Here is a 13072-nt window from a genome sequence, read left to right as displayed (position 1 = left end):
ATTGTTCGTTGTTCGCCGAACATGCAATGTTCGAGTCGGACATGAGTTTGACTCGAACTCGAAGCTCATCCCTAGTCAATACCAATAAACACATACAATTTAATAATTATTAAATAATAGTATATATTTTATATAATGTATTCAAATATTTACAAAGCCATCAGTTTATTTTCTTGAATTAAAAATGAAAGCCTTTCACATAATCAATGTAGATAACAACATTGGTGTGTATGCTCTTACATATGTGATAAAAATCTTTTTTCAGATGAATGCATTGCAATGCACTTATTGTGGTAGCGGAGTGACTGTAGTGCTTGGATTAGCATCTCCAAATGAGCGTGTTCCCCTTGACCCACTCCTACTACTGACAGGTCGGTCATTGAAAGGATCTGTCTTTGGAGGTATGACTATATTTTACCTGTAAGATATCTGTAACTTTAAGTGTACATACTGTATGTGTATGTATCATTGCATGTTTGTATGTACAATATATATATCTTTAACTATCTCTAGGAAGGCTGTTGCTAGGATTCTAAAACCCTTGGAGACACCAAAAACAAAAAATTAGTGGCACACTTGGGGCACCCTAGGACACACCGAAAAGAGAAAATGAATGGCCATAGAACCAATTATGACATAAGACAACATTGTAGATCTGAAATTTGTCATGTGAATTTTTTTTTTTTTTTTAATTTCGATATACTAGTTAACTACAAATCATTCTATCCTATTACATAGAATAATAATAATACAATCAGGGACTCTTGTAGGGAAAGGAAAAGCTGGGGTAAGAATTTGTTCTGTCTGTAGTGTAACAGCCCATCCCTGTAGATTACACAGGGAGAGTTCTTGCAGCCTGAACTTGGAGAAAAAAAGAAAAAAAAATAGGGGGTGTTTAAACATTTTGCCCTTATTAACCTATAATTCGTAAAAAATAAATTCTTAAAGAGGTAATCCACTATAATATTCATTATATTGCAGCATACCATTTCTTACATGTGATGACTGCATTCATTTTTCTTTTAATCTTTGTTTCTTCTATTTTCATCTGATGATCCAGCCAGTAAGTCGATTTTTTTTATAAGAGCAAGCTGTCGAGCAGAATGCATCAATGGCAAAGATGGGCCATACCATTTAACACTAGCAAGGGTGCTTAAAATGATCAACTTTTATTTATGTAAAAACGTTATCCCAAAATGAAAAAACTGTTGGCTGTAACTGCTGTATTGGCTGGAGTTTGGTTTCAATTTGCTAGTGCACTAATACATCTAATGCCGCATACACACGATTGGAATTTCCAATGAAAAAAGTCTGATGGACTTTTTTCATCAAATTCCAATCGTGTGTATGTGTGTGGGCCCCATCGGAATTTTTTTCTGCCTGTGTTTTTTCTCGATGGGGGATAAAAAAAAACAATAGGAAATCCCTATCGTCTGTGTGCAACTCCCTGTGTGCTCGTCGTAGTGTTTTACGTCATTGTGTTTTGGATGGTCGGAATTTGGTCTGACAGTGTGTATGCAAGACAGCTTGAACGGAATTCAGATGAAAAATTCCATTGGAAAACTACACTACCTTCCCCCAAAACTGACAAAGCTGATATCCAAATATGCCCCCTGTGCTCATTTGTACAGAGTGGAGGCCAGATCACCTGGTGAAAACAGAGGGGAAAAGCCTAAGAAAAGAAAACTGATGTAGCCATCAAATCTAGTGATTAGTAAGCTGCAATATATAATACTAGCAACACTCCCACCCCATTTAGTTTGTTTTTTGATTGACAAAACATTGATGGCCCCAGGGCCAGCTGTCAGCACCTGTCATTCCCAAACATTTCACCAGCCCAACCTTAAAAAGGTACACATGTGAACGCAATATGCCTCAGCTCTTGGGGGGGGTGCACATTTTGGCATCTTTGCCTTGGATGCCCATCCTTGTCTCAGAACTGAATAAAAAATGATTTTATTTTTGTAGGCTATAAAGGAGAAGAAGTCACAAAGCTTGTTGATGATTACATGAAGAAAAAAATCAATGTTGACTACTTGGTGAGCACAAAATTGACATTGGATCAAATCAACAAGGCATTTGAGCTACTCTCCAGTGGACAAGGGTGTGTATATAAAACTGAAAATTATTGCATACTTAGTGTAAAAACTTCATGAATACAACTGGTTAAAACCACAGTTACTGTAAGTCTATCCAGGATGTGCTGGTCCTGGCTGAAGAATCAAGAAAACTGTCTGGTTTTCTCAATTCTTCAGCCAGGACCAGCACATCCTGGATAGTGGATAGACTTGGGCCTCATACACACGGGCAAGAATCTCTTCAGGAAAAAAAAATGTTGTTTTTCCCGACGAGATTCTTGGCAAGAATCTCTTCCCGCCAAGTGTACACACAGACCTTTCAAAAGAACCGCAGTTCTCTTGAAAGGCAAGAACGCGGTGACGTCATCGCGTACGACGAGCATGCGCTCGTCACATTCGATGCTGTCACCGCAACTTGCTTCACCCTACCTATGCTGTGGAAGCTACCACGCATGCGTTAAAGTCATTTTGAGCATGCGCGGATTTCCATGGCGACAGGCAAGTATACACACTCTCGTGTTTCTAGTCGGTAAACAGGCCGACAAGAATCTCGACGAGAAAATAGAGCGCAGGTTCTCTATTTTTCTCGTCTAGATTCTGGCCAGATTTCCCAACGAGAAACCTGAACGCCTCATACACACGCTCGGTTTACTTGGCAAGAAGACTCTGCCAGCAGTTTTCTTGCTGGTTCTTGCCGAGAAAGCGGGTCGTGTACGAGGCCTTACAGTAACTGTGGTTTTAACCAGTTGTATTCAACTTTTTTAAAGCTAAACATTTGTATATGGAAATTAACGATTTGTTTATTTTTCTAAGCCTATTTGGTATGTGTATTTATTAGACCCTGCAAAGTACATGTAAAAGATTCTTGTTCTCATTCGGTAAATGTTTTATATGGAATGGTACCTTTTGTAGGATCATAATTGCCTCACATTCATCCCTCGTACTCTTTTAACATGTATGAATCATGAGTCACGAATCAAAAGGGATTTTGACCTATAATAATTTATAAAAATAACAATGTATATGAATTTTAGATGACTTAACTTATGCCATAGGCCCCTTACACACGACCGAGTTTCTCGGCAGAATTCAGCCAGAAACTCGATCGGAGCTGGATTCTGCCGAGAAACTCGGTCGTATGTACACTTTTCAGTGAGGAAGCCGATGAACTTGTCGGGCCAAATAGAGAACATGTTCTCTATTTCCTCTTTGTTCAATGAGGAAAGTCGGCCCGCAGAGATCCTCGGCGGCTTCAACACTGAACTCGACGTGTTTGGCACGTCGAGTTCCTCGGACGTGTGTACGGGGCCTAAGTCTTTCAAACAGAAGAATTTGCTGTTAAAGGGGTGGTTCCCCCTAAAACAAATTTCTAACAATACATTCGTAAGACCCGTTACACTGCGGGTAGGCTGGCTTTTGTTTTGTTTTTTTAGTACAAACCTCGATGTCGCCGTTTCGTCCCTTGGCGGTGGGCGTTCCTAGTTGATTGACGTTCCTCCGACGGGCGCATACTGCGCGTCACGACTTTCCGACAGAAGCCGAACGTCATTGCGCAGGCGCCGTATAGAGTCGGCTCTATACGGCGCCTGCGCAGCGTCGTTCGGCTTCTTTCGGAAAGTCGTGACGTCACGTATGTGCCCGTCGGAGGAACGTCAATCAACTAGGAACGCCCACCGCCAAGGAACGAAACGGCGATATCGAGGTATGTACTAAAAAAACAAAACAAAAGCCAGCCTACCCGCAGTGTAACGGGTCTTACGAATGTATTGTTAGAAATTTGTTTTAGGGGGAACCACCCCTTTAATTTGCACAACTCATTGCATCTTGATACAATCAAAATATTAAAACAATTCCCTTAAAGTGAAACTAAACCCACCAATTTAATGGTGTCCCAAAACCGTTATACTCCAGGCATGTCATACATTAAAGCTGTAACTTGTGCTCTTAAATGAACTGTCTAGCCATCAAATGGTTGGGGTCATTACGGATCACATGTGCAGCACCATGGCATCTGCAGGTCAAACAGAGGCTAAGATGGCAACTTCTTCGGCTGTAGAGGATAGGGGGGATTTAGTTCTGCTTTTCGATAAAAGCTACAGCAATCAATAACATGCATAGTGAAATTAGGTAATGAAGACTTTTCTTTATACCATTCCTTCACTGTACTGAAAACATATAATGCCTAAATCTTAAACCATGCAAATGAAAATGTTTCCCCCATTTTTGTCTTTAGGGTTCGAAGCATTATGGTATACTAAGCAGCAAATGGATCTGCCAGCAAATGATTTATTCTTGCACTTCTTAGTCTGTTTCATGCTTCCATATTCAATAATATTCAACATGGACATTTTTATTCTCTAATGAAAGGTGTATGTTACAACTTAAACCTCTGAATTAAATGTAATTATTCCTTGACAATGCATAGTATATTTTTTTCTTTTTTGTACAATTTTTGCCTGAAATCTTCGAATATATGAAAAACAGGGTAGATCTAATAACAAATCAATAAACATGAGCTTATTCACTAAAGCAGTTCAAAGTACATTGACTATTGTTGTAACCCATTGCAGCCAATCAGAATTCATCTTTTAACTGATCTAGCTGTAATCACATGGCATTTATGTTCCACGTTATAAATTGTGTTCTTATCACTCTGCACTTGATGTTATATTTAAAATCAGACTACCTTTGTTTCATATCAGTGCTGGTCAAGCAATGGAGTTCATAGGAAAACATACTTATGTACCTTCTGACCACCAGTGTCTGTACCCGAAAGCTCTGTAGGGTCGAAGGGAATCTGCCATGAATTCAGAAAAGTCCATATCTACTAGTAGCCTTGGGTCTATTTTTTTACTATATGAAAATCTGTAAGAATCATATAATTATGTTAAATGACAAGAAAAAGTGCTGATTTTCATTTGTCTGCTGCCAAGCTAATAATAATAAATTCTCTTTAACATATTTGTGTGGGTTTTTTTTGTTTGTTTTTTTGATAATCTATAAGTTTACATACAGTGATGTGAAAAGTAGTTGCCCCCTCCCATGCTGAATTATGAATGAACTGTGATTAAAGCGGGGGTTCACCCTATCGACAGGAAAAAAAAAAAAATTTTTTCTTTTACCTTTAAATCAGGCACTGTAGCGCGAGCTACAGTATGCCTGTCCCGAATTTTTTCCCCCCATACTCACCTTGTAGTCGTCCATCGAAGATACCGGGGAATGGGCGTGCCTCTGGAGACGGAGGATGATTGACGGCCGGCTCTGGCGCGTCACGCTTCTCCGGAAATAGCCGAAATAGGCTTGGTCTTCACGACGCGTGCGCATAGCCTGTGCGCACGCGCCGTGAAGAGCCGAGACCTACTCCGGCTGTCTTCGGGGAGAGTGACGTGCCAGGGCCGGCCGTCAATCATCCTCCCTCTCCATAGGCACGCCCATTCCCCGCGGGAGCCGAAATCTACGATGGACGACTACGAGGTGAGTACGGGGTTAAAAAAATCGGGACAGGCATACTGTAGCTCGCGCTACAATGCCTGTCTCGATGGTAACATCATGTGGGTCAGGGTGAACTACCGCTTTAACCACAATTTTTTGTAAAGTTAAAATTTCACCAGCCGCACCCAGGCCTGATTACTGCCAGATGTGTTGAATCAAATCACCTAAATAGAAGCTGTCTGACAAAGTGAAGCACGCGTACAGATCACAAAAAGATGCACATCATGCCATAATCTAAAACAATTCAAGAACAGATTAGAAACAAAGTAATGTACATGTATCAGTCTAGGATAGGTTTCAAAGCCATTTCTAAAGCCCTGTACACACGATCAGTTTATCCGATGAAAACAGACCGATGGACTGTTCATCAGTCAAACCGATCGTGTGTGTGCCCCATCGGTTTGTTTTCCATCGGTTAAAAAAATAAAACATATTTTAAAATTTTCCTATGGATCAAAAACCGATAGAAAAAAACGATCATCTGTGTGGAAGTCCATCGGTCAAAATCCATGCATGCTCAAAATCAAGTCAACGCATGCTCGGAAGCATTGAACTTAATTTTTCTCAGCACGTTGTAGAGTTGGATACAGTCAGATTTTTGACCGATGGTGTGTAGGCAAGACTGATGAAAGTCGGCTTCATCGAATATCCGACTAAAAAAAATCCATCGGCTTGGAATCCATCAGCTATCCGATCGTGTGTACAGGGCTTAACGCTTTGGAACTTCAGTGAACCACAGGGAGAGCCAATTATCCACAAATGGAGATAACTTGGAACAGTGGTGAACCTTCCCAGGAGTGGCCGGCCTACAAAAATGTCTCAAATGACTCCTCATCCAGGAGGTAATAAAAGAACCCAGAACAACATCTAAAGAACTGCAGGCCTCACTTGCCTCAGGTAAGATCGTGTACACGATTCAACAATAAGAAATAGACTGGGCAAAAATGGGAGAGTTCCAAGGCCAAAGCCACTGCTGACCAAAAAAACACAAAGGCTCATCTCACATTTACCAAAAAACATCTTGATTATCCCCAAGACTTTTAGCAAATATTCTGTGGACCGTTAAGACAAAAACACTTTTTTAGAAGGTGGGCGTCCCGTTACATCTGGCATAAAACTAATACAGCATTTCATAACAAGAACATCATACCAACAGTCAGACATGGTGGTGGCAGCGTGATGGTCTGGTGCTCGTTTGCGGCTTCAGGACATGAATCACTTACCATAATTGATGGAACCATGAATTCTGAGCTCTACCAGAAAATCCCAAAGGAAAATATCCGGCCATCAGTTCATGACCTCAAGCTCAAGTGCACTTGGGTTATGCAGCAGGACAATGATCCAAAACACAACAGAAAGTTTGCATACCCTGGCAGAAATTGTGAAATGTTGGCATTAATATTGAAAATATAGCTGATCATGACAAAAAAAAAACTGTCTTTTATTTAAGGATAGGAATCACATGAAGCCAAGTGCCAAGCCTCTCCAGGCCCAATGGTGACCTCGAGAGCTAAGGACAGCTGACATACTTCTGTGTAGAATGGGCTACGATGCATGATGGGTGTAATGCAAGGTACATTAATGGGCAACAGACACTTAATTTATCTTCTTTTTTCTCCCACAAATAGAGTTTCTTTGGGTGGTATTTGATCACCTCTGCGGTTTATATTTCTTGCGCTATAAACAAAAGAATGACAATTTTGAAGAAAACGCAATATTTTTTACTTTTTGCTATAAAAAATATCCCACAAAAAAATTATTTCTTCATCAGTTTAGGCCAATATGTATTCTACATATTTTTGGTAAAAAAAAAAAAATCATAATACCCGTATATTGATTGGTTTGCGCAAAAGTTATAGCGTCTACAATTTTTTTTTTTTACTAGTAATGGCGGTGATCAGCGATTTTTTTTTTTATCAGGGCTGTGACATTGCGGCGGACAGATCGGCCACTTTTGGGACCATTGACATGGTCTGTGTTGAGCTGTTTCCCTCAGTATATCTTGTTGCTGGATCCTCTTTCCAGTGGTTCAGTGACCTGAGTCTTTGCCATCTGGATACAAATCCCTATTCTGTTACCAGAGCTGATTCTGCCCTGCTCTTGGGGGCAAATCTGACTCTGAGGCCTCGTACACACGACCGAGGAACTCGTTTGTAAATGAAACGTCGTTTTCCTCGACGAGTTCCTTGTTAGGCTTGTCGAGAATCTTGACAAGCTTTCTTTGCGTACACACTGTCAAGACAAAATCTCGTCGTTCTGAAACGCAGTGACGTACAACACGTACAACGACGGCACTATAAAGGGGAAGTTTGATTCCACTGGCGCCACACCTTTGGGCTGCTTTTGCTAATCTCATGTTACTGCGTGTCAAGTAAAAGTTTGGTGAGAGACGATTTGCGCCTTTTCAGTCTGTTACAGCGTGATGAATGTGCTATCTCCATTACAAACCCTACTTTTACTGAAGGCACGCTCCCATCTCATACTTTATTCTGAGCATGCGTGGGTTTCTAAGCATACACACGAACGTGCTTCTCGTCGTAAACCAGCCCGACGAGAAACACGACGAGGAAATTGAGACTTCCGACGAGGAAAAAGAACTTGTTCTCTTTTTTTTTCTCATTGAGTTCCACAACAGTTTCCTCGATGAAAAACATACACACGACCATTTTCCTTGGCAAAAAAACTCTGCCACCAAGTTTCTTGATTCTGTCGAGGAAAACGGTTGTGTGTACGAGGCCTGACAGCCATTCACATCAGGTCCCATTCCACCCTCCAAATTCATCTTTCCTTTTTTTTACTTTCCAGACCCCATGCCCTTAATGGGGAAAAAAATGAAATAAAAAAATTCACCCTGTAGACTTTATTTGGGTTTGCCTCAAAGTTTGTGAATATTAGGCAAGTTGTAAAACAAATCAAACCGAGACATATTCACTCTTTCTTTTGTTATGATGTTGTATTTTGTTTTATTAAGCTTCTATTTCACAAAAATTATCGGCCATTTTCCAGCACCATCTTGATTGGTAAGAGTTAAATCTGCAACAATGTTCTAACAACAAATAACTGTGCTACCACACTGTAGGCATGGTCCACTTTGCTAATCATTTAGTATATGGTTCATATCTAAAATGGGTTGGAGGCTAACCTTGCTTGTTTGCATTTTGCAGACCCATTTTGCCTAAGGGTCAATAAGGGGGCTTTTCCTGGATAAGCCTTTCATTCAAAAATGTATTTAAATTTAAAATGGAAACATATTGCAGAAACTACAGTAAGGTATAATATTGAAATAAGATGATGATTCCTGCTTAGGCTGCTGTATAGAATAGAATAGAACAGAATAAAAATAGAATAGAAATGAAAGGAATACAATAGAAAATAAAAGAATAGAGTAGAATAGAATGGAATATGATAAAATAAAATAAAGCAGAATAGAACAAAATAAAACAGAATAGAAACGATGGAATAGTTCTGAGTAGAAAATAGAATAGAACTAATATAGCCATCTTACGAAATTCAAATAGATTGGAAAATAACGAATATACTACCAAAATCTGAACATAAGAAACAAATCATTTTAACATAACGAATATGATGAAACAAAATTATTAACTTGAGAAACGAATCTGAAACTAAACACATTTTTCCATTGTGCACATCTCTACTATTATACACTTTTTTTATTACCTATTATTATTATTTCTTATATTCTGGTATTGCTTGCTAATAGCTGGTTCAGTATCAGACACAGGGTTTAAGCCACAGAGTGGTACTGCTCTCTAATTGGTTCTACTGTACCTTGCCTCCTCTTCCTGTAGTTAGCAGCATAAACCAGCATCATTAATGAATCTGGATATTGCTCTAAATTAATTCACAGAAAAGATTTTACAAATATTCTAATTATACATCAGACAGGAGGCTCATATCTTATGCATTATCTTTCTTTAATAATGCCCGTAGCAGAAATACAGTAAACATTTATTGTAACTTAAAAAATTCAAAGAACTACCCTTCCCAGCAGTCCCTGGGCCAGTGTAGCCCTTCCCAGACCGTAGCCTATATAAGGGACTAGCAAAGAAATGGGGTTTAGGGATGTTGGCGCTGCTTATGCTTGTTGGTAAGTATCCAATAGATATCCTATATATTGTAAATTAATTGTAGGGGAACTTCAGAATGCTAGGAGAGACCAATGGGGATGGGTCTCCTAGACCTGTGCGTTATTGTAGCCAAACGTCCAGGTGCTGTCCCCTATTAATGCTTGTAATCAACACTGGTGACCCAATGATCTGTTGGTTCTCCCAGTGGGAATATTACATTTATATCCAAGGGGTGGGAAGGTAGCCAATAAAATTAAATCTCTGAGCTAACGACGCTATATATTTGGTCTATTTCAAAAAGTTAGTTCAGATTGTATCGAAAGGATTTTTTCGTTGATTCCGGTGTGTAGCCTCCAAATACTATGTGCAATAGTGCACAAATGCAGATAATGGATACAAGATATAAAACCCCCACAGTTATTATAAAATGGAAAAATATATATATAATGATAATAAAAATGTGTTAGATAATTAGGTGTCCTCCGTGGCACCGTGCAATGAGTGATATTGAAAAACTAAACTTTAGTTTAGATCAGTGATTGGGTTTGATGCAAAAATAATAAATGACAGAATTGTTAAAGATACATAGTCCAGGACCCTGTGCAGGTAAGAGGGGTAGGGTGTGTTTTAAAAGCTCCCATGTAAATCTGCTCAAACAAAGAGCGTGTATAAAAAAATAAGTGTCAGGAAAAAATAATAAAATAAAAAATGTAAAAAGGAATATAACACCAATAGTTAGGACCCACAATATAAATTGTGGGGTGATGAGCAAACCTATGTGCAAAACAACAATGAATTATTAAATATATGTGCCGTCCCTAAATAGGGTACTGAGAAAACATGTATATAGCTTGTCAAAATATGTAGTAGCTATTTAGTGAAAATCCAAATATTTTTAAAAAGAAAGCATCAAAAATAAAAATAAAAAGTGATATAAACCGTCCAGGCTAGACCATATAAGAGTAAGAGATAAATAGATAAAAAGAAACAATCTGGAAACCCTCACTGGGTAGTTGCTACAAGTTCTCTTAGTTAGTCAATGTCTCATGAACTAATCAAAAAAACCAATATGGAAACAATGTATCACTGATGACAGACTGTATATAGAAAGAGCAAAATAGTGACTTCTTGTGATTTTCTTCCTGTTGCTTTTTGGCGTGACTTTTGTGCTCCCCCTGTTGTATCCCCACTCACCAGATGTTGGCACCCCTAAGGGCAAAAGGCAATGGTGGTGGTACCTCGTCGTCAGTTGTTGCGCTGGTTGTTAATTGTATAGCGTAGGAGAATTCCTTCTCACCTCTCCAGAGGGGGGGGGGAGGAAATCCAATCAGCTTCCAGGTGTCCAGATGATGGCAATCACAAATGAAAAAAAGAAGGGATCCACATAGTGTGACACTGTGTTTTACTAGAAAAAAGACCACTGTCTTTATTTAAAAATATATATCTATATGTATCTTCTCTGCTGGTACAGGTGGTTTAAACAAGCCAAGCACCAATCCCAAACATAAATGGGTTAACTGCAGGTGTCAGCAAGGCATAGTTTTGAAAACTGTATCCCAACGAGGATAAATACAAAAATAAAAAAGTAAAAATAGGGACCGTTCAAGAAACAAAATTACATAAATGAAAATATAAAAAAGGTTAAAAAATGATGAGGCACAAAGGCACAGTTAGCCCTGTTATCCGTTTATGCTCACGAGCTAAGAGTGATGCCTGTGTCTCACAGTGACCGCCGTGCAGCAGCAAAGGCGTCCGTGGCTTTCCGTACAGGTGATTCGCGGCTCGGAGGATAACGCTACAGTCAGCTAGGAGGGCGTGCGTACGTGCGTGCTTGCGTCTAGGTCAACTGACGCGTTTCGTCGTATGACGTTATCAAAGGTGATTCAAGCAACAGACGTATGGTGCTGATTTTTATACACGGCTTTGGCTGTGTCCCACCTTCAAAGGGGATGTTTGAATCTGGCTATCCAATTACTTGCAGCCCATAAGCCTCCCATCCTTTAACCCTTGGTTGGATCCAATTATAATGAGGGGATTGACACAGCCGGAACCGGAGATAAGAATTGCTCCCCCTGTTGAAATTTGTAATGGTGTAACAGAGCACCTTATCTTAGCAACCTGATGGATTGATACTGCCACAATATAACAAATAAGTATCCTAAATGGCAGAGTATATACATATGCACAGAAATTGGTAAAAATTAATTAAAAAAATACTTTTTACCTATTAAATTATTACTGCCACAATGTAACAAGTATATGTCCTAGATGATATAGTTCATTAAGGTGCAGAATATATACATATACACAAAAATTATTAAAAAAAGAATGAATAGAAGTGTTGGTAGTATGTGTTCCTTGATCTTGGGGATTTCAACACAAATTTTTATATTATGTGATGCAGGAATATTATCCGATTTCAGGGCGTGTAAAGGGTGATTCCAGTTGAATTATATAACGAGAGTCAGAGTGAAAAGAAGGGGATAGTAGGTCCCGTTCCGTGAATATCTAATACTGTGAACACTTATGTGCCCAAGCAGGGCATACTTGGTTTCAGTGTGCTCCCTATAAACATATAGGGATAGCCCAGTGGGGGAAAAAAATGTTAATCCTCTTGTAAGGGTGATCGGCAGGTTTTCATACCTACAGTGTTGGTAAAGTGAAGGAAATCCCCCATAAAGCCAAGGGGAGAGGTTGCATAAGCCTCCCTAAAATAAAATAAATATAGAGGAGAATGCACAATGAATTAATGAGCAAGGTGTTTAAGAAGAATCATAGTTAGATATATATATGGTGGGAAATATAAACAGGAATGTGAAGAGAACCTATCACTTTTACCCATTCCCTTAACCCATATTTAATGTGTTCTCTAGGTGAAGCCTATCATCTGATTAGTATAATTGAAATTATTACATGTGAGAGCTGACAGATTTCCTCTCATATCTGTTCCTCCTCAATAAGGATGTTAATGTTATAAGATGTAATTACTTTATGTCTAGGGATAGGATGTATCATGGACCAAGGATTCAAGCTCTCTCTTGTTGGAATTATATGGTTAGAGGAAGTTCGTTTTTGATTTTTTTCACATATCTTAATCCTTATATGTAGTAGCTTGTATGTTTAATCTAGAGGCAAAGAACAGTGGATTTGAATTCGTCTGTTGGTTCTATTTGCTGTGGTCAGAGAGTACTCATGGCAGACTGTTATTAAGGATGACAAAAAGAGAAAATACCGCGCTTACACACTTAGAATAACTAACTTAGCTGCAACACGGCAGTGTCATACAAACACAAATCACGTAAGGAACAGAAAAAATGTTGCGCTATTAATAAAAACTAAGCTAAACAAACAGTTGATAACAAAAAATAATGGAAATAATATAAATATGCAAAAACCCCTAATTTAAAGAGG

The 13072-nt window shown here is 39.0% G+C and overlaps 1 protein-coding gene across 1 annotated transcript in view; it reads left to right on the top strand.

Annotated features, from left to right (window-relative positions):
- LOC120917157 (NADP-dependent alcohol dehydrogenase) overlaps positions 1-5039 on the top strand; it is a 44997-nt gene extending 39958 nt beyond the window's left edge. Inside the window, exons 7-9 of the mRNA XM_040328246.1 lie at positions 266-401; positions 1969-2104; positions 4312-5039. Of these exons, the coding sequence (XP_040184180.1) occupies positions 266-401; positions 1969-2104; positions 4312-4336 (297 nt within the window). The 3' untranslated portion in view covers positions 4337-5039. The remainder of the gene's footprint in view (positions 1-265; positions 402-1968; positions 2105-4311) is intronic.
- The last annotated feature ends 8033 nt before the right edge of the window (positions 5040-13072 follow it).

Source organism: Rana temporaria, chromosome 1 (genome assembly GCF_905171775.1).
Source record: "Rana temporaria chromosome 1, aRanTem1.1, whole genome shotgun sequence".
In the NCBI taxonomy this organism is placed as follows: Eukaryota; Metazoa; Chordata; class Amphibia; order Anura; family Ranidae; genus Rana; species Rana temporaria.
This window is presented reverse-complemented; position numbering and strand designations above follow the sequence as displayed.